General features: G+C 44.2%; 1 protein-coding gene and 1 long non-coding RNA gene across 2 annotated transcripts; one reads left to right on the forward strand and one right to left on the reverse strand.

The window, feature by feature from the left end:
• The first annotated feature begins 9,236 nt into the window (after positions 1-9,236).
• On the forward strand, positions 9,237-18,835 carry ARL6IP1 (ADP ribosylation factor like GTPase 6 interacting protein 1). The gene is made up of 6 exons (XM_067551049.1): positions 9,237-9,498; positions 13,155-13,288; positions 15,164-15,283; positions 16,430-16,547; positions 17,307-17,391; positions 17,666-18,835. Exons 1-6 carry the CDS (start codon positions 9,463-9,465, stop codon positions 17,782-17,784), a joined length of 612 nt encoding a protein of 203 aa, XP_067407150.1. The 5' UTR covers positions 9,237-9,462; the 3' UTR covers positions 17,785-18,835.
• A 227-nt stretch (positions 18,836-19,062) lies between these two features.
• Positions 19,063-26,473, reverse strand: LOC137155076 (uncharacterized). Its single transcript, XR_010920346.1, has 3 exons — positions 26,443-26,473; positions 20,195-20,401; positions 19,063-19,255 (listed from the first exon to the last, which is right to left on the reverse strand). It is a non-coding gene; the product is annotated as an uncharacterized lncRNA (long non-coding RNA).
• Between the last annotated feature and the right edge of the window lie 191 nt (positions 26,474-26,664).

A 26,664-nucleotide genomic window follows, 5' to 3' on the forward strand; every position in this document is an offset into this window, starting at 1 on the left:
ATTGACATGACACTCGTTCGATATTGACAAAGGCTTTAATTACTACACTTATAAAATGAGCCCCCAAACCAAAAGTCCAGTATATATTAGCTGCAAAAGCAATATTCCTCACTAATGCATGAAAGAGGCGGTGGTTTCAAGTCTTGACAGCTTCTCTGAGAGCTTGGATCCATAGTCCCAGAAAAAAGCTGGGCAAGATGACAGTTCTGTTTCTGGAATGATTTCTCAGTCTTGAAGGCGAGGTGCACTTGCTAGTGGGATTGTTTCCCTTTTTATACTCTTAAATTCAGTGTTTTCAAAGCATTTTTGGTAATTACAAGAGAGAACAAAGGAAGTTTAAACAAAAACAAAAGGGGAAAGACTTACATGTTTCTAAGAAGGTGTTAGCCACCTGGATTTTGTTTAATCAACATTCCAGCACTTGTTTGTCACAAAGTTCCACCCTTTCCTAACAAAAGAGTGGTTAGGGTTTGTTGAGTTGAGAATAGATTGATACTTGAGGTGGCACCCATCAGAAGATAGGATCATAAGGTATCCTCCAAAGCTACCAAGCCTATGAGGTATAAATGAGTTAATTACAGAATAGAATTTCATTAGGGAGGCTGGTCAGTCAAGAGGGACCCTTAATCATAGAAAAAGCACCTTGATGACATACTTAGAGGAGAAAAACAGCACCTGTGATGCAATAAGAAGCAATCGCTTCTTTTCAAAAAGGAATTCCAGCCGCCACCATACTTTTGCAAAATGCTTCTTATTAGTAATATCTGGTAGCTTAATTTTATAAGTAGGCCCAGCCTAGCTTGAATTTTATAGTCCACAGTGAGAGAGGGGCAGAGTACATAATGGAGCTACTTCTATTCCAGGGATCCAAAATCCAAGTGGTGACAGATAACAGACGAGAAGGAGCTAAGTCATCTTTGCTTGGTCAGGAAACCATTCAGTTCTGGACTTGATAAAAGACGCAGTGTTTCTGAGCAACTTTTGCAAGGATACCCATCTAGGGATACCCATCACTAGACCTATTTACCAGGTACCAGAGCAAAAATTGCCAAGTGTTCCGCTCCAGACTAGGCTCCCTGGAAATGCCTTTCTTTTCTTCTTCGAGTGCTTGCTCATGTTGATTCCATTCTAGGTGTGTGCGCATGTTACCAGAATCTTTTTCCCTTAGTAGTATCTGTAGAGCTGGCTCTGGTGCCCTTTGGAGCCTGTGCACATGCTGCGGTATATCAGGCGCCACCGGCCCTACGCCCCCTCAATTCCTTCTTTCCACCTGTGACGGTAGCTGGAACTGTGCTGCTTGCTATCCCAAGTGCTCCCATTGTTCCCTCTAGTAGTTTGTTAGATTTTTGGAATCGTTATTGTTAGTTAAGTGCTGTAAATAGTAGTTAAGCTAAGTTTTGTCCCATTAGGGACCTTTGCCCTGGAGCGGGGCATGACCCGGTCTCCAGGTTTCAAGCCCTGCATCTCCTGCAGCAAACCCTTCCTCCTTAGTGACCCCCATGACAGTTGTCTAAAGTGTCGGGGGGAATCACACAAGAAGGAGAAGTATAAGATCTGTAAGACATTCAGGCCACGGACTCAAAAAGAGAGGGAAATCCACGTGGAGGCAATGCTGAGACCAGCCTCTGAGCCGTCCCGCTCTACCTCGCTGCCGAACATCGCATCAGTGCAGAGCGCCCCACCGGCACTGGACCCGCTGCGGCACCGCACCTCCTCTTCTCTGTCGAGGAAGAAATAGCGATCCGACGGGCTGCTCCCCTGCATTGAAGAAAACCAGGGATGCAAGGTCAAGCGTGGGACCCATATTAGACCAGCCAATTGAGGGACAATAGGAGAGGAGCTCACCACACAGGAGTGTGAGCTCACCAAGAGAGCCACCCCGACTCCTGGGAGTGGAAGGGGGCCTGTCCAGATCGCAGTGCCATCGACATCGGAGGTGTTTCAGGCAGTGCCCTGCCTCTGCCTCCTACCCCTCAGTCTCTCTCAGTGCTGGCAAAGGAGAAGCCTCCGATCTGTAGGGGGATCCCACAATGGGTTGTTCTAAAGAGCTGCACCGCTCCCCCGAACAGCGGCATATATCCCCTCAGACCAGGTCACCGCAGAGGGAGTCCTCATCACGGCACAGGTCCCCGAGAGCATGTTTATGGTCCCCATCTCTGAGATGTTCCACAGTTACTGAGCATCATCGACAGACTGTCTCTGTTGCCATCGTGGTACCAGTCCCTGTCTGCGGCACTGAGCGCTTCGCGTTTGGAGGGACGGCACCGATCCTGCTCTACATCTTGTAGGTGTTTGCTGGATGGGAGTCGGCACTGTTCACGCTCCCTGGCAGTGAGGAGTTTGCTGCTACACGGTGCAGAATCCAGTCACCAGTGTGGGAATTTTCAACTATGGAAGATCAACCGATACTGGGTCACCCATCTTCAACGCGGCACTGGTTCCACTCATCCTCCAGGCATAGATCCTCATCATAGATCCAGCCATTGCCCCCTCACATGGTCATCGGGCAGCGAGTCCCCTTCCTCACGGTAGGACAGATAGGTTACCACCTGCTATGGGTAGCACCATCCCCCAAAGGCACAGGAGCGGGGTCCCTGCCCATCAGCTCCTGGTTGACCTCAGGGCCAGTGGCCAGTGCAGTGGCTGTATTGGGGACCCTGGGAGTTTCCGGTGGCCCCGGGACCATAACCGTACTCTTACAGATCCCCTGGCAGGCAGTCCGCGCTGGTAGCCCTGGAGGGAGCTCACGTTTTGGCGTCAGAAGAGGATTCCGACCCCCAAAAGGGGACTTCTGCGCCAGCTCCCTGGCAGCAGGAGGAGATGTTGCCACTTCCTGTGCCAGCACAGTCATCATCGTCTCCAGACGAAGCGGTCACGACAGGGCCGTCTGACCTTCTGGATGATTTTGGGGCCCATCAGGAGCTCCTTAACAGGGTGGCCTCGAATTTAGGCTTGGAGGCTGAGGAGCTCAGGGAGACCTTGGATAACTTCTTCAATGTGCTGGTAGCTGTGGCGCCGGTGCAGGTCACCCTGCCAGTACACGAAGAGGTGCTTAAAGTGGTTAAATCCCTGTGGCAGACGCCATCTTCCTTGCCATTGACTTCAAAGAGGGTGGAAAGAAAGTACTATGTCCCTGCCAAGGGCTTCAAGTACTTGTTCACTCACCCTTCTCCGGATTCCTTGGTGGGGCCAGCCTAGCTCAATTCCCAAAAATAAGGACAACAAAAAGCTGGACTTATTTAGGAGAAAAGTTTATTCAATGGCGAGCCTACCATTCCGTATTGCAAACCAGCAAGCACTACTGGGCATGTGCAATTACAACCTTGCACTTTGGGGAGACTTTGGGGAGACCTTGCCCCAGGAGCAGGCCCCAGGAGCAGGCGCTGGACTTTCCACCATCCTAGAGGAAGGTCGAATGGTGGCCAGAACTGCTCTGCAAGCAGCCTCGGATGCAGCGGATTCAGCTGGGAGATCTATGGCCTCTGTTATCTGCATGCGCCAGTGTTCACGGTTGCAGTCTTCTGGTCTCTCCCAAGAAGTTCAACAGTCCATACAGGACCTTTCCTTCGACGGAAATGATTTGTTTTCTGACCACACTGATGTTCAGCTTCACAATCTGAAGGATTCAAGGGCCATGCTGCGCTCCTAGGGCCTTTATACACCTCAAGCCTTGAGGCGGCAGTTCTATCCCCAACAGCAGCAGGGGTACCAGACCCACTCTTTGCCCCCTGCAGAAGGAAGGACAAAGATAGAGGGTTTAGGAGGTGTCGATCGACTGCAGCTTCTGCTTCAGCTACCCAGCTGGGGCCTTCCAGGCACTCAAATGGTCAGTGCTAATTCTTTTGAAGGTGCACCCAAGGACACGTTCCAGTCTCTGAGCAGGATCCTCCCTCCTGACCATTCCTCAACCGACTCGCTCCCTTCCTATCCGAATAGGCCAGGATAACATCAGACCGTTGGATCCTTGGCATCATTTCAGCGGGATATGTCCTGCAGTTCTCTTTCACCCCCTCCTCACAACCCTCCCTCCCTGTCACTCTTCAGGAACCCCTCTCACGAGCAACTTCTTGTGCAGGAGGTGGAGAGTCTTCTTGGACTGGGGGCTATAGAGGAAGTTCCGCCAGACATGGGGGGGAAGGGTTTTACTGCCAGTGCTTCCTCCTCCCCAAGGTGAAAGGGGGTCTCAGGCCCATTCTAGACCTGTGTTGTCTCAACAAATATCTCGAGACTGAAGTTCCGCACGGTCTCCCTAGGCTCCATCATCCCTTCCTTGGATCCAGGCGATTAGTATGCCGCCCTCGACCTAAAGGACGCATACTTCCATATTGCGATCTTTCCTGGCCACAGACGTTTTCTCCACTTCATGGTGGCTTGTTCCTTCTACCAGTTTATGGCTTTATCCTTTGGCCTCTTCTCTGCCCCAAGGGTGTTTACAAAGTGCATGGCAGCGGTGGCTGCGCACCTAAGGCACCAGGGCATGCATATCTACCCACATCTGGATGACTGGCTGATCAGACAGGTACCAGTCTCAGGTCCGGAGCAGTCTAGACCTCATATGCATCACCTGCTGCCATCTGGGCCTGTTAATAAACGAGCAAAAATCAACGTTGATGTTGATACAGAGGATAGAGTTTATTGGAGTGGTTTTCGACTGCCCAGGCCAAGGCTTTCCTACCCCAGCCCTGTTTCAAAGCCATGTCTGGCCTTATTACACGCCTTCACGTGTGTACCCTCACAACAGCCAGGACTTGCCTGCAGCTGCTGGGCCATATGGCGGCTTGCACGTACATGCTGAAGTTCACATGCCTAGGGCCAAGGCCATTCCAAACATGGCTGGCCTCGACGTATGCCCCGAGCAGACACTCTCTGAACCAAGTGGTCACGATACCTCCCCACATCTTGTCCTCACTGGGCTGGTGTCAAGAACCCCGCTCAGTAATGCAGGGTATGCCGTTCAAGGAGCTAGCTCCCTCAATCACTTTGGTGTCAGACGCTTTGGACTTGGGGTGGGGGGCCCATATCAACTCCAACCACAGCACTCAGGGGATTTGGTCGCAAGAAGAGCGGAAGATGCACATAAATGTAAGAGAGCTAAGGGCGATATGCCTAGCTTGCAGGGTGTTCCTTCCTTTCATCTTGGGCAAAGTAGTATGGGTTCTGATGGACAATACTGCCGCAATGTACTATATCAACAGGAGGGAGGGGCTTGCTCACTGGTCCTCAGCTGGGGGGCAGTGTGTCTGTGGAATCTTGCAGGGAGCCACGACTTTCACCTCATAGCCTCCTACCTCCTGGGCATCAAGAACAATGCAGCAGACCGCCTCAGCAAGTCCTCTTTACCCTGCCACAAGTGGTCGCTCCACCCAAGGTTGGCCAGTATGATTTTCCGGAGGTGGGGTTCTTCCCAAGTGGACCTTTTTGCGTCCAAGTTGAACAAGTGTCACCAGTTCTGTTCGATTTGTGGGCTCGGTGATGGGTCGCTGCCAGACGCCTTTCTCTTACAGTGGACAGGAGCTCTGATGTATGCATTCCCGCCCATCTCGTTATTACACAGAGTCCTACTGGAGATCAAGAGAAACAGGGCAGATATTATCCTGATTGCACTGGCGTGGCCCAACAACATTGGTTCAGTACTCTGCTGGAACTGTCACTCGCCCCCCTGCTAGAGTTGCCCCGTTGGCACGATCTCCTCTCCCAGGACCAGAGTCAGCTCCTGCACCCAGATCTGGAGTCTCTGCAAATGGTGGTGTGGAGACTGAATGGCTGAACCCTGACCAACAGGCATGTTCATCACAGGTTCAGCAGATCCTGATGGGCAGCAAGAAACCTTCCACTTGGGCTTCGTACCTTGCTGGGCAGCACCCCAAGGATTTCTGCCTGAATGGTCATCAATTCAGGCTCTTTTTGATTACTTGCTGCACCTTAAGCTTCAAGGCCTAGCAATTGCTTCATTGAGGGTTCACCTGGCGGCCATCTCCACATTTCACCCTCTGATAAAAGGGAAATCAGTTTTTTCCACGCTGTAATGGTTAGGTTCCTGAAAGGAGTACAGAGCCTCCATCCTCAAGTTCAAGCCCTACTATCCCTTTGGGACCTGAACCTAGTTTTGTCCAGGCTCACGGGCCTCCCTTTGAGCCTTTAGCTACCTGTCCATTGTTGTTGCTCTCCTGGAAGGTATCCTTTCTAGTAGTGATTACCTTGGCGAGGAGGGTAGCTGAGATTAGGGCACTTACCTCAGGACCACCATACACGATCTTCTATAAGGATAAGGTCCAGTTGCGGCCTCACCCTGCTTTCTTACCCAAATTAGTGTCGCAATTTCATTATAACCAGGATATATTTATTTCAGTGTTTTTTCCCGAGCTGCATGGCTCGGAAGAGGAACAGAGGTGGCGCACACTTGATGTTAGGCATGCTTTAGCATTCTACATTGAACGAACTAAGTTGTTCTGGAAGACCACGCAACTTTTTGTTGGGGTGGTGGATAGGATGAAAGGCTTTACCTGTCTCTTCCCAGCGAATTTCCTCTTGGATAACTTCCTGCATCAAGTTTTGTTATGAACAGGCGAACGTGCCTCTGCTGGGGATCATCACAGCCCATTCCACCAGAGTGCAAGCTTCCTTGGTGGCCTTTGTGGCACAGGTGCCTGTACAGGACATCTGTAGGGGTGCTACTTGGTCTTCAGTGCACATCCCATTACACCATCGTTCAACAGGCATGGGATGATGTCAGCTTCGGCAGAGCAGTGCTGCGAATGGCTCATCTATGAACTCTGGGCCCATCTCCAAGGTACTGCTTGTGAGTCACCTAGAAGGGAATTGACATGAGCAAGCACTCGAAGAAGAAAAGACGATTACTTACCTCGTAACTGTTGTGCTTTGAGATGTGTTGCTCATGTCCATTCTATTACCCACTAGTGCCAGCCCTACAGATACTGCTAAGAGAAAAATATTCCGGTAACCATGCACACATGTAGAATGGAATCAACATGAGCAACACATCTTGAAGAACAACAGTTACAAGGTAAGTAATCCGTCTTATCCCTTGGGTACCAGGACTACTCTGTCTTCCACCCAGTCCCTGTGATACTGACAGTCTGAGGAAACTAAAGCAAGATGCTGAATACAGGATCATGATGAACCTCTCACTGCAGGCCCCCCCCCAATCACTTTGCTTGCTGTGCCTAACATAGTTTCATAGAACAACAGTCAGATCCTACAACTGGACACTGCATTGTTGTTACATCTGATACCCTGGATACTAACTGGCTAACAAACATCTACTAAAAGAACATGTTCAGCTGAAGTTCAGAACATTTTGCTCTAAAGCATAAAAGCCTCAACTAGACTGACTTAAGCCTAAGTGGAAGAAGTTTTTTATTGTGGCATCTCAGCTCACTGTCACCACTACCACTACTTCCACCTCCTCGTTTTAAAAATCTATCCATTTTCACATAACACTTTCAACCTGAGCACTGTGCTTGCATGCATGAGGAATTGACATAAAACGCCTAATACTCATATATGCTGGTTATGTTACTGGATATAATATAGCATACTGTTTAAATGTAGTGGTTGTGTGTAGAATATTCTTGTATTATGGTAGGGCAGGGTTTTTCAACGTGGAAGTCATGAGCGCTATGGGGTTACAGAGAGCCAGAGCTCTAAGATGAATTGACATAACCCTGGGAGACCTCCACCTACCCCCAGCAGTATGTCATCCCCTTATTGAGAACCACTGATCTAGGGCATAGGCACAGTTCCCATACTAAAAGAATTCAATCTTAGGCATGTGTGCACTAAGAGTAAAATTCATGTAGACAACACATCCTGAAGTTCTATAGTTACTGTAAGGTAAGTAATCAGTCCCTCTCTTTATTTGCCTTCTGGTGCCTGAGTTTTTAGGATACACTCAGCTCATGACTTCAAGCTTCTCTCCAAAATCAGGAAGGCTTAAAAAATTTTAAATGAAAGTTAAAATTTTTGCATAAAGCCCCACCTCCTTAGAGACAAGTGATTAAGTCAAACATCAAATCTCATCATAAAAGAATACAATATGGTACTACTCAATCAATCTGATGATTTTTGGAGGCCTAATTCATGGTTTTTGAATGGTTGAAGTTTAAGTTCAGACTATTCTGTGGTTATATATCCATTTTGTTTATTCCTCTGTTGACTTTCCTTCTGGATGTTGGCTTCATCCACTTCACTATGGCCTATAGCTGCTTTTCTATTTGCTAAAAGCAGAGGGACTGCTATGGTTGAACTCTGCAGGGTGTTCAGGAATGGCTCTGTCCACACTACCTCCCAATGCACTTTACTGAACACTGGAGCCTGAGGGATGTGTTGTTTTCAGTGTAGGTGCCCGAGGGGGCTGCCCTACCCAGGAGCAAGTGTCAGCCAGCCCCCTCATGCTTTGTGCTAATTCCACAATGCCGACTTCCCCCTTCTGCATCTGCTCCTGCTTTTCTTTGTGCATGAGTCGCTTTTGGTAAGCACAGGCCCACAGCCCACCCCACCTTCTAGGACAGTGGTCCCTAAACTTTTTTGGTTCTCTCCCCCCTCCCCCAAACGGGTGCGTAGTGCACCCCCTCAGGAGCCATGGGGGGAGCCTGCAGCCGTGGTCCCAGCCAGAGCTGCAGTTGGGGACTAAGGCTGGGGCCAGCGCTGCGGCGGGTGTGGCCACCCAGGGCTAGGAGCAGAGCTAGGGGTAGAACTGGGCTGGGAGCTTGCCTTGAACTCCCTCCCTGCCCCTTCGGGGGGAAGGGGGCTGGGCTGGGCCTCGTGGATGGCCCCCAAATGTTCTGCCGTGTAACTACTGGGGCAGGCACCCACGTCAGCTGCAACGCTGGAGGGCAGCTGTGAATGGGGGGGAGGGGTCTCTCCTCCGTAGATGGGGGGAGGGCGGCTGTGAATGTCGGAGTATCTCCCCCCGCCCCCCGAAATGTGGGGCGCCTGTGAGGAAATCTTCCCATTTTACCCCCAGCAAGACAAAAATGGACAGGAGAGGGAGACTGGGGGGGGCGACACTAGCGAGCGGCTACTTAACTGCTCCCCCGAGGAGATAAGGAGAGGGGAAGCCGCTCCCTGATTGGTCGCTGTTTGTATTCAAACAACAACTGCCATCCAGCAGACTGCCGTTGTAGTTGGGCGGAGAGGGCGCTCTGGGATTGGCCGGACCTTGCGTTTGAGTCGGCCAATCACCTTGGCGGGAGCCAGCAGCTCCTCCCTCCCCGGGCGCGGCTGCCGCATCCCCCTGGTCCGCGCCCGTAGCCCCTATCCTGGGCACGAGGTGGTGCTTCCCAGCCGCAGGTCGGAGGCGGACGACGGAGGCTGGTGGCTGCGCAGTGCTGCGCTGTTTGACGGCTGCCGTGCAGCGAGAGGGGGGGCGCGGCCAGAGAGGAGGCGGTGGAGAAGCAGTAGCGGCTGCCGCAGCGTGAGCGCCCCACGGACGCGCACAAAATGGCGGAGGGAGACAATCGGAGCGCTAACCAGCTGGTGAGCAGGTCCTGCGGGCGGCCTGGCCTGGTGGGGCTGGGGTGCACGGGGCCCCGCAAGGGGGCGTGAGCATCCGCGGCTCCTTGCGCCGTCCTTCTCTCTGTTCCCCGGGCGCGGTCTGGGCTCGCGGGGAGGGACGGGAGGTGGACGTGGGGCTGTTTCTCCCCTCCACCCCCCATCTTCAGCCCCCAGCCGGGCGAGGCGAGCAAGTGACCAGCGAAACTGCTCCCCCGCGCATCCCGCAGTGACGGGGTCTCGGCCTACCCTTGTGCGGGTGGCCGGGCCTGCCCACGGAAAGGGTGTTGGGGGCTGGGTGGGACCCTTTCGCGGACAGAGGCGGGGCTCTCTGCGGTGGGGACAGAGTCCTTTGGCAGCAGGCCGCGGCTGTCCCGTGGGCGCTGGCCGAGCGGGCAGAGGGCGTGGGCTCGGAGAGGTGGGCAGCCGTCAGCTTCCGTGTGCCTGTCTTCCCCGCCCTCGCTGACCCCCTTAGTCCGTCTAAAGACCCCTCTGCCCATCTAAGCACCGGTGGCCGAAGGCCTCCGCATCCTTTGGGGGATCCTTTGGTCACTGCCCGCAGAAAGGCTGAATGCGCCGGGCAGCTTTGTGGTGCTAGCAACTGCCTCGCTAATAGAGGGGACAGAAATGAGCCCAGCGCTTTCCTCCTCCGCAATAAACAAACGCCACGCACGAGGCCTGGACCTTTTGTAATTGGCCCCGCCCTGTGTGCAGTTTTAAAACCAGTTTTTTTTTCTGTAGGGTTTACGAGGGCAATGCACACAGGCTTGTTTTCTTAGCTTGTAAACTCTCTGGGAGAAGCTACCTGCCTTGTTGTCATCACCGAGCCTCTCTTGAGGGTTGTTCACAGTTCAGTGTATTCTGGGTGTGACTCGGTGTTTGACGACTGTAAGAGGACACCAGGAGGTGCTGGGTGGTCAGTAGGACAGTTTAATGTTAAGGGAGGGATTATATGTACAGCTGCAAAGCTAAGAGTGGAAGAAGTGAAGATGAGGGGTAGGTGATAGCAGGAGAACAGGGGAAGGATTAGTTCAGTTACAACACTGAATGAAAGGTGAGGCATGCTAATATTATGGTGAGAGCACTAAAGAGAATGCTAAACTATAATTTTGAGGAAGTGTAGTGGAAAGGAGGCAGTGGGAGTGGAACATGAGAAAGTAAAACTTTGATAGTAGAGTAAAACCAATCAATTCTGGTAGGCACTGTGGCCCTGCAGTTTGCCTGACTTTGAGTTGACAGTCCTCATTTTGAGACCTTCCTCTAAACATCTATTAAAGAGATGGTAACTAGAAATCATGCAGTTTAAAATTTAAACAACAAAACTGAGAAATAATTATGGATACTCCCTTGGGCATGTGTGTTTTATACCTATATTTTAAGACTTATCCATTTGGAATTTTTACAGTGTAAGTTGAAAAGAGGAAAAATTACTTCTTGAAAATATAGGAGGAAGTAGTGAAACTGACTAATATAGGTGCTGCTAAATGCACAAACTAAAACAAAACTGGAAAAATATTCTCATTCACTTCTGAGAAGAGAACTGAAACAATAGGCAATTTGAATTTACTGTCAGTCAATATACAACCTCATGGCAGAGGAATCCTCTAGTCTTGAAGTCTGATATTTTAACCAGAGTGACTAACCCATTTGTCATTATTAGTACTAGAGCAGAGGGTTCCCAAACTCTGTGGTATAGGATCTTCTTGGAAGTGACATCCCAAAAGCTCCTTTTTAAAAAAAAAAAAAAAAAAAGAGAGAGAGAGAAAATGTTTCATGTACAATCATCACCTGCACTGCAGCACTTTAGAAAATGCTTGGGAAGCAAAATGCACTTGCGTGCTTTGAGCCATAATGGTGAATGACTTGCTAATCATACTGGCATAATAGCTTGGTTTAGTGGTGTACGCAGTGGATGTGTGGATGGGCACTGTATGCTGTCACATGAGTGGGTGATTTTTTTATTTTTTTTTGGCTCTGCTAACTTTCATTTTCCATCAAGCTGCACAACTTGAGCTGTTGAGGTGAACCTGCAAAGTTTCATATAACACTATCAGAGCTCATCTTCAAAAAGAGACACAAATACAGGGCTGGTTCATAATAGCTGCAAAACACACAGCTGTGGAGATTGGTGAGATAAAAGTGCTGTCCCAAATAAAGCCATGGCAGAGTAAGCTCCTTCTGCACTCCCTGCCCTGCAGAGGCTGCAGATTGGGACCTACAGGACTAGGAGGCCTGGGGCACATTGAAGATTTCCTCCTGTCTTCCCAGGGAAGTGTGTGCACATGTGTGTTTGGGGGTGGGAGAGGAGTGGTGGCAGGGGGATATCGGTTGGGCCAAACTGTCTGGTGGATAAAAGGCAGTTGTGAGACTAAGGAGAGCCACATGGCTCTTCTGCAGCTGAACTGGTTAACTGCAATTTGAGCAGCCTCCTAACACTGGGTGGGAGTCCCTGTGCAGTTTGCCCAGGATTGTAGGTTTGATAGGACTCTGCTTGGGAGGGAGCTGCAGCTGCTGAGGAGCTAGAGGCCACCTGGAGTAGAAGCTATCTGATGCCCAGGTAAAGCCAAGACTCCCTCACTTCTCTGCCCCTTCCTTCTGAGCCTCCTGCCCCTTTTACTTATACATAAACACACACCCTTTTTCTCATCAATGGCACTTTTAAAAAATTTTCTGAGAGCTAATCAAAATGTCTTGTATCTTACTGAATTTTTTTCATTTAAAAAAAAAGGAAGCAAAGTGAACTTTGGCTCTCACACAGCAATAATCCAAATAAGAATTAACAGGAACATCAAACAAAAATTAGGCAAGATAGTCAAGCCATTGACAGTAGCTCAACAGCATATCAAAATATATTAAGACATCATTTATTATATACTTACTTGTTTCTTGTAATTTGAATAATAAAAAAGGCCTAGTGATGGTTTCATTGTGTTTTTGTTGTGCTGTTTACAAACTTGAGAAAAATGATGTTATACTTATAAAACTTTTAGATGAACTTTTTTGTTGGAAAATATTGAAATGTATCATTCTGATACAACTTTCATCAGGAAGGTTTCTTAAGTCCAGAACTGAAGTTCTAGTCAAAATCAGAGACCTTGCCCTCCAGAATAGCCAATAACCCTGGTTATGGCACTCTCTTGGGTTGTGGGAGACCCATATTCAACAAGTCCCTGCTCTGCATGATTCACACTGGGTCTCCCTCATCAGGTGAGTGTCCTAAGCACTAGGCTATTGATTATTTCAGAAATATGTATTGGGGAGGAGAAAGGTCTTGCTTTTATTTTAGTTTGGAACAAAAACATTGAAATCTGAGAATTTTTTATTTTCTAGCCAGCTGCTGGGAAAATCTCAGTCTCGCTGTTTTGATTGAAACTGAGTGTGTATAGTTTTATCCCTTACTGTTTTGGAACTGACTGAGGAGAATTGTGATATAAAAATGTTTTTCTAAGTGAAAAAAGTAACTTAACCATATGTTGTATCTTAATAAAAAACTTAGTTTAGAGTGGCTATACCGCCCAAGGTCCTTATTTAATATAATTTTTATATATATAATAAGCACTTTACATGCAAAAATTATTTAGTTTCCTAATGAGTGATAAAGTGTTTTTTTTGTTTTGTTTTGTTTTGTTTTTTAAATGCAGGCTGCAGAGACTGCCAGTTTGGAAGAACAGTTGCAAGGATGGGGAGAAGTAATTCTGGTATCTGACAAAATCCTTCGTTGGGAGAGAGCCTGGTTTCCACTTGTATTGATGGGTGGTATTTCGTTTGCTTTTCTGTAAGTGATCAGAGGATGTTGCGCTCACATCTTCAGATAGCAAAAATGTAGTGAAATGTAGCAAGTCTTTACATTTCTAAAGATGCACCTGTGCAGGATTCTTATTTCAAAATCTCTCTTTATGCAAGTAAAGTGGAACTCCCCAATTTCTAAAGATTAATCTTTCTGAGAGCATTGGTAACAGGAAGGAGCACAAGCCACATTGCACGCACAGAGACTAGTGGCAGCTCTGATTATGTAATCCCAAAAACCTCAGAGGAATCTTGCTGCTGTGCTTCAGACCTTTGTGTCACCAGTAATTTAGTGCTATTGTCAAAGCACTTCAGATCTTTGTACTTAAAGTTCGATCAATTTCAGACTGCTTGTTTTCTTAGAATGTCACTGTCTCAAACTCTCAAAAGATGGGGCAGAATGATGTACCTCGCTGATGAACAGATTCATTCTATTTTGTGCCATGGGGTTAGGCATGGAGTGCAGGGGTGTCAGACATGTGCCTACAGATGTTATAACATTTGAGTACTCAAGATGACATACCTCATAGAAGACTTGTATCCCCTGGAGGCTTTCGTAACTGTCAGGAAGCTGGCCAAGAGAGCATTCTCTTGGAGTGGGGAGGAGAGAGCAGTGTCTAGAGTTATTTGTAAACCTACTCATGATGCTTCTCCAAACAATACTGAGGACCTGTGTCTGAGGCAACCAGGCCCCATTGTGGGCAAAAAGGCTCCTGAGGCTGGTATAAAAACAGTTCTTGATTCCCCATAGTGGGGTAAAAAGCTATTCTGATAGAATTATCTTTATACAAATATAACTGCATCTGAACTAGGAAGTTCTACCATTTCATCTAGAATCCTAGAAATACAAAGCTGGGACAGACCTTGAGGTCATCTAGTCCAGCCCTCAGTGCTGAGGGCAGGACCAAGTATACCTAGACCATTCCTGACATGGGTTTGTCTAACCAGTTCTTAAAAATTTCCAGTGACTGGAATTTTATAACTTCCCTTGGTAACCTATTCCAGTACTTAATTATCCTAAAGTTTTTCTTAATGTCCAACATAAATCTTCCTTGCTGCAGATTATGCTGATTACTTCTTGTCCTACCTTTAGTGAACATGGAGAACAAATGTGTGCATATTTATTCTTTTGTACTTGGGAAAATAACTCAGACTTTTGTAGGGGTAGAGTACTACCAGTTTCTTGCATCTTGAGCTAGCACCTACCATGGCTTGTGTTTTCATAAAAGCTCCTTGGTGCACCAACACTTTGGGTGGGGAAGGTATCCCCAACCTGCTGCCCTCAGGATGGTGCTGTGCATCCATTGTGCTAGGGAACTGAAAATCAAGAGTGACTGACTATTCTTAAGATGACATCTTTATCGAATCAGAGGTATAAGTGAAGTAACTTCCTGAAAGTGTGTAAACATTTTGTATTGCTAAACAATCTGCAAAGTCTTGCTGCAGGTTTTAGTGTTAACTAGTTTGGCATGTACATGATTGTTTAAAGGTTGCTTGTCATCGTAAGTACAATCATCACTTGGCTACTACCTGAAAACTAAAGAACTGGTATACTTTTCAGTACTTATGTCATTATTATTGCATTTCCCTTAGCTTAGAGTGGATAATGGAAGTAGTTTCATTTTTGTAGTCATTCTCTTCACTTGTATTCAGTGCAGCGATATTTCAATGGAGGGTACTGCAGGGGAATAGTGAAGTGTTTCATAAACCAACACACCTCCCCCCCTCATTTATTAAATTTGTTTAAATTTAAATTGTGTTGAACTCAGACAACATCCCTTTAAATGCACCAATTTAAAGATGTAGACTAACTGAATGTTCAGAAATTCAGAAGCAAGCAATTTACATTGCCTTTTCTTTACAGGATGATCTACTACCTGGACCCTTCTGTTCTTTCAGGTGTCTCTTGTTTTGTCATGTTCCTGTGTCTGGCTGACTATCTTGTTCCTGCCCTTGCTCCCAGAATTTTTGGCTCTAATAAATGGTATGTAAAATCAAAACTAGAGAAATAAACCGCTCTTAGTTCACCTATTTATAAAAATGAACATTGTCAAAATGAGCAGTTGAGTATCTAATATCAGGTCAGTTGTGTATACCATAACATGTAAGGGTCAGGTGCTTATCATCTACTAACCAAAAGATGTTAGAGTGAGTCCATTACTAGGAAATCCAGCTTCACTTTATTTTAGAGGATGGGAAAGGTGGGGTACAGCAACTATACCTCCTTCCACTTAAAGCTGTCTTTAAAGATGGGAATGTTGCCTTAATCTGCTTTAAGATGTTGCCTGACTACTAACTTTATTCTTTAAAAGTTAACACTTCACGTCTTAACAATTCAAACTTGCACAGGGAATAATTGGTGTTGGATATGGCCTAACTAAAAATCTAGAAAGGGGAATTTACAGCACATGGATGAAAATTGTAGATACTAAAATGGACGAGTAATTCTATTCATAAATAAGGATGAAGAAACTAATATACAGGGACCTAGAGCAGAAACATGGGTGGGAAATAAACACTTCAACTTAGGTAAGAGAAGTGAACTTTTACAGAAAGAGGTAACAATAACCTGAACTCCATTGGAAGGAAAACATAGAGAATTACATGTTAAACTAAAAAAACAAAATCTAAAGTGGGAGAAATGGTTAATGTCATGATAAAACCATATGGCTGTTTAAAAAAAAAAAAAATTATGCAAGTATGAGCTAATGTAGCCAGATCTGGTAACAGATAAAACTTAAGTAGTGGTGTGCATCTCTTGTGCATTCTCTAATGTAGCATTATTCAAGCCTTTTGAATTAATTGCCCTTGAAAGATTAGTACACAATTTAGGAGAGATTCAGTGTACAGTGAATTCTAAAGCAAGTTCAAAGTAGGCAATCAATTGATAAATGCAAGGTGCTGTATAAAATGGGCAGTAATTTAATTAAATGTAAAAGTAAACGAAATTAAGACCAGGCTTCAGTGTAAATAACTTTAACATCATTGTTAAGATCTCTGTATGTTCTTTGGTTTTACTGAAAGAGCAATGAATTTTACATCATGAACTTTAAATTTGCCTTTGGATGGTATCTTATGCTTAAAATATTTCACATAGTACATTTATTTTAAAAAATTCCTTTTCAAAAAGGACCACAGAACAACAGCAAAGATTCCATGAAATTTGCAGCAACCTGGTAAAAACTCGTCGCAGAATGATTGGCTGGTGGAAACGTCTCTTCACATTGAAGGAGGAAAAGCCTAAAATGGTACTCTTTGCACTGCCTTCTCTCCCTTGGGGATTTTTATGTACTGGGGGACAGGAGATTGAAAACATTACTTAAATTATGATTCTGATTTATTCATACTTGAAACAAGGATTTTATCTCTTTATAAAATGGCAGCTTGTATTTAGATTTGGTAATTCTGGTGGTTTACAATGCAGGAAACTCAAATTTTATGGATCTACCCAGTGAGGGTTCAAACCACTTCTCAATGTAAAGGCCATGTTCTGAACTCAAACTCTAGTTAACCTGAACATTAAGGCAAATACAATAATTTTTGGGAAGCCCAGCTTCTGAGACTATCTGAGATACGACTTTCAGTAAGTACCTGCCATCTGAAAATCAACTCCTTTTAAGGTGTGTCAGTATAGGCACACCTTAGAATATCTTGGCCTAAAAGTAGCTTCACACGCTGCACCTGCCAGTTTCCTTATCAGTTGTTATGGTAGTGCAATTACATGTAAATGTTTATCTCCCGCATCTGTGAAAGACACTTGGAAACAAAAGGGAACAGTTAATATACTGGAAAACTGAAAATACGAGAATATTTGTCTGCAATCTCAGACCAAGTATTTTAAGTGGCACTTTTAACAATAGTGTGTATGGTTGTGGGAAAGGAGAGGGGCACTTCCACCTTAAAGTATTTGGAAGTTCTTTTCCCTTTTTAAATTTGGGAATTAAAATTGTGTAAGAACTCCCAGACAGGACTTCATTCAATAACAATGTTTTCTCTCTCATTCTTAGTACTTCATGACCATGCTTTGCTCTCTTGCTGGGATTGCTTGGATAGGACAGCAAGTTCATAATCTCTTCCTCACCTACCTTATTGGTAAGTGTTTATACTTTGCAGAGTGGATGCAAACAAGAATATTTTCCCCTCTTCTGAAGAGAAGAGTGACAGCTGAAAGTTCACACACTTAACTACTAATGTGTTTGAAATTCACTGTCTTATGATGGACCTAATTCTATCCCCATTTCCATTGAAAGTAAAAGCAATATATAGGGTTCAGTGAGCATGTGGGGTTATATAATGAAAGGAACTTTTTTTTTTTTAAAAAGTACATACTGTCAAGTAATTTATGTTCCATCTGATCTCATTTTAGTGAGTTTCTTGTTGCTGTTTCCTGGATTAAACCAACATGGAATCATTACAAAGTATGTTGGAATGGCAAAAAGGGAGATTAACAAACTTCTCAAGCAAAAGGAGAAGAAAAATGAATGAAGCATCGCTTGCTAATTAATCTATAACATAAGGTGTCCCTGGGAACAGTTTCTAGAATTCATGTATACTTAATGTTATAGAAGCAGTTATTTTGCTCATTGGCTTTAATTTAAAATTGGATCCCTATTCAGCAGAAATGCCCTTCTCACAACAGCTTTGAGTTTGTCTGACTTTTGCACTGGAAGTCATAGTTTTGTAGCCTGCTGGTGATCGTACATGGAAAATCCCCATTGTATGTGATGGGTGGAGCTCCACTGAATTTATTTAACATCTACACCATGTGGGAAGTCCCTTAAGCAAGTACTAAAACATAAGAACTGGCACTTTTGTAATGTATGAAATGAAGTTAGTAGTGTTGCCCCACCATCAGGAAGCTACTGATCTATGGGTACAGAAAGTAGCCAAGTATGTGCTCTGGTGTGGAGACTTTTACTACTGATTCTAGTGGTAAGAGACCAATTAACATTCTTCATTCCAATTCTGCTCTTTCTGCAGTCACTTGGACAGAATTATGGCTGAAAATAAATCTGTGACCAAGCTAAAATTGTATTTATTTTTTTCTGTTGGGTATCTTAGTCAGTTGAATAAACCATGGTTTATTTCTGCCTAATAGGGCTCCTCAACAGTTAAATTTGAATTTAGTCACTAGCTGTATTATAACTGTCAACTCATTGCACTGAAACTATGTAGAAAGTGGGCTAGGGTATATGTACCCTAACAGTCAATTATTTTGAAAACTGCTGTAGTCATGGAGCCATGTAATGTATTTGGTTTTATGTATTTGTCTTGTCCATACAAAATCACTTTAAAGGTAGATGTATCTGTCTTTTGTAAATAAGCCTGTCGTCTTAGTTATGACTTCAGTTTTAAAAACTGTACTTCTGTTTCTTTAAGTAAAAAGCTGAAAGATGTGTTAACATATTAAGGTATTTTAGAACCCTTTGAACATTGTTTTAAAATGATCTATCATTGTTTGTCTTAACTGTAAAACAGAAAAATGGTATTACCCTTTAGTTTAAAATATAGACTGAAAGAACCACATTGAAAAGTTGCTCTTTTGCACATTCCTGGTGTGTGTTCACAATGTATCTGATCTTTGCCAGGGTGTAGAGTAGAGATCTGACCATACTTCCACCTCACAGATCTATGGGCATAGGCAACTATCTTAAAGAATAGTCTCTCCTACTGAATTACTGCACTCGTTTTAATGAAGGTCTGAAAGATAGATAGTAAGCTTTCATATTTTTAATTTTTTTCTAAAGAGTAAAGCTTGTCAGTCTAACTGCTGCTTATTCAATCTGAGAAGTAGTGCCTATGCTGCTGAGAAGCCTGGAATGTCATGGGAGCAGAAGAGACTGTACTGTCTTTTCTCTGCAGCAGATGGAATTCCTTCCACTATTGCTTCTCATAGTCAGTCATAAGCAGCTGCTGCTACAAAAGCTATGTCAATTTTCAGGAGCTGTAAATAAATCTGTGGGAAAAGAGCATATATGAAAGCGACAAAGCAGGCCAAACCAACAAAAAATACAAGTTTTGAACTCTACAACGATAGAAACTGCTGGGAAAAATGAAGCATTAATGTCTCAAAGCTGACACTTAGCTAATTTTGGGTTCCCCATATAATGAACAGTTATACTCCATGATGTAGAATTTTCCTTAGACTCCATGGCTGCAGAGAACCTTTTAAATGTAAAATGATGTAGGGTTAATAGTTTAAGCCTGTAAGCAGCCTGAAATAGTAGCTTTGAGAGAGACAAAGTTTTCCATCTTAATCAATTTTGAAAAATGTACCCCAGTGTTAACTAGCTCACTTCTAAAGATCTCTGTAGAAAAACTCAGCAGTCCACAATTCCAAATAGCCTCTAATGGCTTCCCAGATGCTAAAAATCTCTGTTCTCTCATGCTACCAGTCCTCCAGCTTTTCTCCTCCCAATTTTCATAATGTGAATGAAATACACAATTCTATAGCATAGTGAAGATTAAATTTGGGGGGTGTTTAAAAAAAAAAAGATGTTAAATGGTATAAGTAATACTGCAGCATTCATATTCAATAAAAACTATCCCTTTTTTTAAAAAAAGTAATTTGCTGCAGAGTCTCCAGACAGCTGACACACAATTCAAGTGTTTTACCACACAATCTAGTCTTGTAAGGGATTACACTGGCTCTTGACTATGAATGCTTTCATGTGGCTTAAACTGGGTGAAGGACCATAGTGAAAGATCATTTTAGGGGAGCATAAGGTAACTTCCTTTGTTTTGCAGTAACTGTACCTGGCATTCATTTTTGTGCACGCTACCACCAAACTATAAGGGCAATTTGGAAAGAAAAATACCTTTGTTGGGAAAGAGAGATATTTTGGTATCATAAGAGTAGATACAACCCCCCCAACTACTTAACTTATTGCATCACCTTCTGTAGAAGAGCTTGGAGAATGGCCTTTTCACTTTTTTAGAGCAATCCACTCCACATAACTATTTCATCACTCCATTTGCTTTTTGGCCCTAGTCTTAAGAAGGGGCTGGAGGTGAGGATAGCATCTCCCTAGAGTTGTAAGAGGGGTTCAGGGAGCGAAGCGGACACAGCCATCTCATTCTTTTCTTCCAAGATGTGGTTCACCTGCAGAGAATGGAATAAGACAGCTCTACGAAGGATTCCAAAAAAGTGATACCTTCTTGATCCCAAGAATGGCAGAGCTGCTATATTAATGATACCCTCTTGCAGAGTTTGTGGATTGGGGGGGAGGGGAGGTGCCTGCACTTCCACCTCTCACAGCATGTGTCATGTTATCTTATGAATGCCTAAAACTACGCAAAGTAAAACTGGAAGTTTCTTAATAGTAATTAGGTACCTGTACAGAAGCAGGGAAAATAGTGACTTTGTTTTCTTAACATGAAGGTGTCCTTTTTAAATACCCACCAAAAAAAACCAAGCTAACTAGATTTGTGGTATTTCAGTAAACATGAATTCAGAGAGAAATGCTCATTTTGCACAAGGGGTAACACTATCTTCACATCCTTGATTCTACCATTCTCTACCATGTTTTCCCCCCATCCCTTAAAGGTGTTTATTTCCCACTCTGTTCTGTAATTGGCTTATCGTGCTCAATTTAGGATTTTTTTTCTCTCCCCACATAACCCTTCTGTTGGCCTCAAACTTACTTTCTCACTGAGTCTTAAGAAATAAATTGCTTAGTTTTTGTGTTTATAAATTTATGGCTGTTAACATGTTTAGTGAAGTGTGCAATTTAAAAAAAAAAATGGAAGATGAGGTTTAAACAGTCACTTCTACTCAATATACTTGTACTACCATATATCAAGCACATGATCTAAGTGAATATACCACTGTGACAAATGGAATATTACTACTGCAATGAGGGTGAGAGGGTTAAATCCTGTAATGTACTCTAGGTAGGTAGCCCCGTCACAAAGACAACTTTAGTATCTGCTTACATTTTTTCATGTCTCTGGAGACTAGTGAGTTTGAAGGCTGCTGTTGTACATTACATTTCTCAAGAAAGAGCTAAGATCGAGAAAGTTACATATGAGAAAATATAGCAACCAGAGAAACTGATTCCTCAAAACTCAAATCTGACTGTTTCAACAAAACACACAACCACTCCCCTACCTCATTAGAAGTGGTATCATACTACTTATGCTATTAAAAGGAGAGATCATAAAAAAACCCAAAAACCCTAAGGTAGAAACTTCCTTTCAGGGTTTGTCTACCTGGAGAAATTTACCAGCCTAGTTATACCAAGTAAAGTATAAAGAAAGTAAATTTCCTTGTGCAGACAAGCTCTTAAGTCTCATACTGGCTTTTGAGCCACACAGGCATGAGGTTAGGCAGCTAAGTTTTTGTATTTTTTAATCTGATTTACAGCCCCAGTGGTGGTAGTCTCCCATTCTCTCTTCAAGTGATTGCTCATATTCATTCCATTCCATTATAGGTATGTGCGCACCCCGTGCACAGATTGCCAGAACTTTTTTTCCCTTGGCAAGCTGAAGGCTCCCTGCGTGGAGATGCCGGTGCCGGAGTAATCTCGATGGCACGTGGCTGGGGCATCTCTTGATTCCCCCGGGCTGGGTGGCGATACGGGGGAGTCTTGGTGCGTGGTGTCTTTATCCTTGCGGCACTTTGGTGCCGCACCCTGGATTGACGATGTCAGTGCCGAAGGAGCGCGCCACACCGAGACGCTCGGTGCCGTGGGGGAATGCGCCGGTTCGGAGTCCGGTCGGAGTGCAGACTCCATAAGGATAGCCTTCAGCCGCGCATCTCTCTCCTTTTGGGTGTGGGGCTTGAAGGCTTTACAGATTTTACATTTGTCCTTGCGGTGCTGCTCTCCGAGGTATCAGAGGCAGCGATTTTGAGGGTCACTCATGGGGAAAGCCTTGGCACAGGCGGTGCAGGCTTTGAAGCCAGTTGAGCCAGGCGTGGCCCAACCTGAAGAAAAACCCCTGAGGGTTTCCTATCTATCTATCTAAACTACTAACTACAACTACTTAACACTACTTTAACAGTAAACAGTCTGTAATGACAGCAATCAGAACAAAGGGGATGCTACTTGCTAGGCAAGAGGCAAACGTTCCAGCAACTGTCAACGGTCGGAAAGAAGGAACTGGGGGCCCGTGGGGTCGGCGGCGCCCTATGTACCGTGGCATGAGCGCAGTACTCCAGGGGGCGCCTCAGCCAACCCTATGGGGCTTGCTAAGGGGAAAAAAGTTCTGGGAATCTGCATGGGGGCACGCACACACCTATAATGGAATGGAAATGAGCAACACATCTCGAAGAACAACAGTTACTGGTAAGTAACCCTGTTTTATAAGGCTTTCTGCTTGCTCAGTACCCTTTGCTGTCACAGTTTCTTTCAATTTCTTTTCCTGCTGTTTCAAAAACAATTAGAGATTTCACAGAGTTTAAGGCCAGAAGGGACTACTGTATTAGGCCTAGTCCAGTGATTCCCAACCTTTGAGAGTGTGGACCCCTTTTCAACCTCCAAATGTTTCACAAACCACTACGTGGTACGAGTTGTTTTTTACACGCCATTTTTTATGGAAATCTAACGTAATAACCAAGAGATGATATGCACTCAGTAATAATTAGTAATGTACACAACCATAAATTATGTAAAATTCTTATTCATCACCTCAACAAATACATTTGTAGAGCATAGCAGTACATGTGAGAGAATGTATTTATATTGAATAACTTACTTAATGAGATGGCTGGCGCTGTTTTGCTGACTTCAAAGACATGTCAGGTTGGAGCGATGACAATTTTAGCCTTAAATCTGATTCTACATCCAGCCTACTTTGGCACTTTGATTTTAATGCAACATGCGCGGAAAATCCACTTTCACAAACATATGTTGCAGCAAAAGGCATCAGGTACTTTGCTGCTTTGTCAGACAGTTCTGGATATTCAGAACCAACGTATAGCCAGAAGTCAGTCACTTATGTTTGTGTAAAGACTAGCTTTAAAGAGTTGTCACATGAAAGTTCTGTTAGGCTGTCTTGGTCTTTCAATGTCAGATTTTTGAGCATGTCATCAAAATTCACAAAGGGGTTTCTATTCCAATCATTTTTTAACTCGGGGAAAAGGACGGTGCTCGTGCAGCTGTACTTTGAGGTTTTGCGGGTGTTTCATAATGTAACATTTTACTTTGTCTGGAAGCTGCATTTCCAATGTGACCAAAAAATCTGAAAGATTTGGAAATGAATAGGTCAGTTGCTCAAGTCGATAGGACCACAGATCTAATTTTTTGATCACAGCTTCTATTTTGTCCTGAACTTGGAATAGAGTCACGGCTTTTCCCTGTAGGCTTAGGTTAAGCCTATTTAGGTGGCTGAAAACATCTGCCAAGTATGCCAACTTAGCTAACCAAGGAAAATCACTGAAGCAATGTGAAAACAAACAAAGTCAAGTAGAAAATCCTCACTTCATGGTGCAACTCAAACAGGTGTGTGAGTACCTTTCCTCTAAAGAGCCAGCGGACTTCAGAATGCAGAAGCAATTGACGGTGATCACTGCTCATCTCATCACATAGAGCTGCAAATATTCTTGAATTCAAAGGACAGGCCATGATGAAATTGACTGTTTTCACACATTCCTCCAAAACAGTCTTCAGGTCAGCAGGCATTTTCTTTGTAGCTAGCGCCTCCCTGTGGATGCTACAGTGGATGGATTTTGCTAACAGTGCCACAGCTTTAACACAAGTAACAACTCCACCGTGTTGGCCTGTCATAGCACAAGCCCTGTCAGTGCTAATTCCAACACATTTTGACCAGTATCATTCTCTTGTATGAAATTATTCAAAAATGCAAAAATAGCCTCTGCAGTTGCACGTGTAGGCAATGATTTGCAAAAGAGAAAGTCTTCATTCACCTCTCCACTGAATTTATACCTGATGAATGTGAGGTTTGAAACGTTTGCAATGTAAGTGGAAGCGACTTTTCTGTATTCTCGTTATCAGCTGTTCCTTAATGTTCTGGGCCATCTCTCCAATTCTGCATTAAACTGTGTTATGTGACAGCGCAATTACACTCATTTGCTTGCAAGCCTTCTCTCCTAGCATGATACTCACCATTTCCTTTGCTGCTGGTAATAATATCTCTTCTCCAATTATGTGCGGCTTTCCTGTCTTTGCTATGAGTAAAGCCACCCGATAAGAAGCTTCCATAGCTTTTGCATTATCACTGCCTGTGGCTTTACACTGCATTATTTTCTTGCTTTCCTTGAATTCTCTAAATTTGTTGTCAAAAATTTCAACTGGCTTACATACATACTCACTATGTTTTGTTTCTAAGTGCTGACGAACATTGGTTGGTTTTAAGCTTTCATTTGATAGCACTTCATAACATAGACTGCACAATGGTTGTGGCTCCTCTTCAGTACCAGGTCCATGTGAATCCCAATTCTAAGTACCTATCACTGTATTTCTGGATTTTTTGTTTAGTTTGCTTGTGTTGCAAAATTTCATTTGATGTTCCACTGTCACTTTGTTCATTTGCAGTTTCTTTCCTTTTTAGCATGCCTGTTTTAATCCACCGATCCATTTTTAATACTTTCCGCTACCTTCACTACTGAGCTGCCTTGTATGTACGAGGGGGTGTGTGATGTGAATCCATCACACCCTGGTACCACAGATCAAAATAACAATAATTAAAAATAATACTATATAAACATTCTTGTAACATAAATTACAGTACTAGGTTTTTAGAAACTATATGAAATTATTTTTTATTTGAAATTGTACATTTCCTTGGTGAGGATGTTAATATTTTTCTATTCCGCGGACCCCCTGTAGTAGCCTCAGGATCCGCGGCCCACAGGTTGGGAACCGCTGGACTAGTCTGAACTCTTGTATACCACAGGCTATTACATTTCACTTATTTACCCCTGCATTGAGACCAGTATTGTTTGTATAACTATAGTGCTAAGGAGCCCATTGTGGTAGAAACCGTCCAAACAGAGAGCAAAAAGTCTCTGCCTCAAAAAGCTTATGCAACAAGTAACTTGTGTTGGTCCAAAGAATATTGTCCAGAAAGGGAGGCACCCAGTCTTTTCTCTACTAGATGAAAATGCTCTTACCTACTTGATATCTTCTGGTGAAAAGGCACTTACACACTAATCAAGTAATCTCTCAATCTTCTTTTTGATAAAACAGATAGGGTTCTTTTAAGTCTTTCACTGTAAAGTATTTTTTCCAGTATGAATCATTTTTGTTGTGCTTTACTGTACCCTCCCCAATTTTTCAAAATTATTTTTAAAATGTGAGCTATCAGAATTATATGTTGTATCCAGTATCAGTCTCACCAAATAGAGAAAAAAATCACCTCCCTACTCCTGTTGTTATCCAGGGATTGCATTTGCCCTTTTTGCCACAGCATTGCACTGGGAGCTCATGTTCAGTTAAATTGTACACTCTGCCCCCTAAATCCATTTGTCACTCCTTTTCAGGATACTGTCCCACCTTTTGTATGAATGGCCTGGATTCCTTGTTCATGGATGTGTAACTTTGCATTTGGATTTATTAAAACATTTTGTTTTAATGGACCCACCTTACCAAGCAATCCAGATAATCTGTCCTCATCATTATTTACCACTCCTCCAATCTTTGTGTCATCCACTAACTTTATCAGTAGTGATTTTATATTTAGTTGCAGATCATTGATGAAAATATTGAATAATATTGGTCTTGGCAGCGATCCCTGCAGAACCATCCCCCTTTGAGGAGTCATCCCTATTGAGCGCTACCTTTTGAGATCTATCAGTTAGCCAGATCTGAATCCATTTAAATGTATTTTACTGATGTTGCATAGTGCTAGTTTCTAATGAGAATGTCATGCTATGCTAAATCAAACAGTTTACAAAAAGTATATTACAGTAGAACATCAGTTACGAACACCAGAGTAACAAACAGAGCCATCAACCCCATACCTCAGCTGGAACCAGAACTATGCAGTCAGGCAGCAGCAGGGATGGAAAATAAAATAAAAAAGCCAATACAGTCCAGTACTGTGTTAAACATAAACTACTACAAAAACTAAAGGGAACGTTTAAAAAAAATTGTGACAAGCTCCCCCTTTGTGAGTTTTTCTGTGTGTTTGAGGCAGCGAGCTTCCTCTATCAATCCCCTGACTGCAAGGCACAGAGCTCACCTCAAGACCCACCTAGGGTAGCTTCCCCACCAGAATCCTCTGACCGCAAGGCAGAGTTCACCCCATGGTCGTCTAGGTCGCCGCTTCCAGCACAGGGCGGCTGGACTGTGCAGGGTTCCCCCCTCCCCAGGACTAGACCATGTGGGGCACTGAGCTCCCCACTTCCGGCACCCAGGGTGGGGGTGGAGCTTAGCCTCAGGACTCGCCACAACTATGCGAGCC

This window comes from Emydura macquarii, unplaced genomic scaffold (genome assembly GCF_026122565.2).
Source record: "Emydura macquarii macquarii isolate MOO-44397 ecotype Brisbane River unplaced genomic scaffold, CSIRO-AGI_Emac_v2 contig_1348, whole genome shotgun sequence".
Taxonomy (NCBI): domain Eukaryota; kingdom Metazoa; phylum Chordata; order Testudines; family Chelidae; genus Emydura; species Emydura macquarii.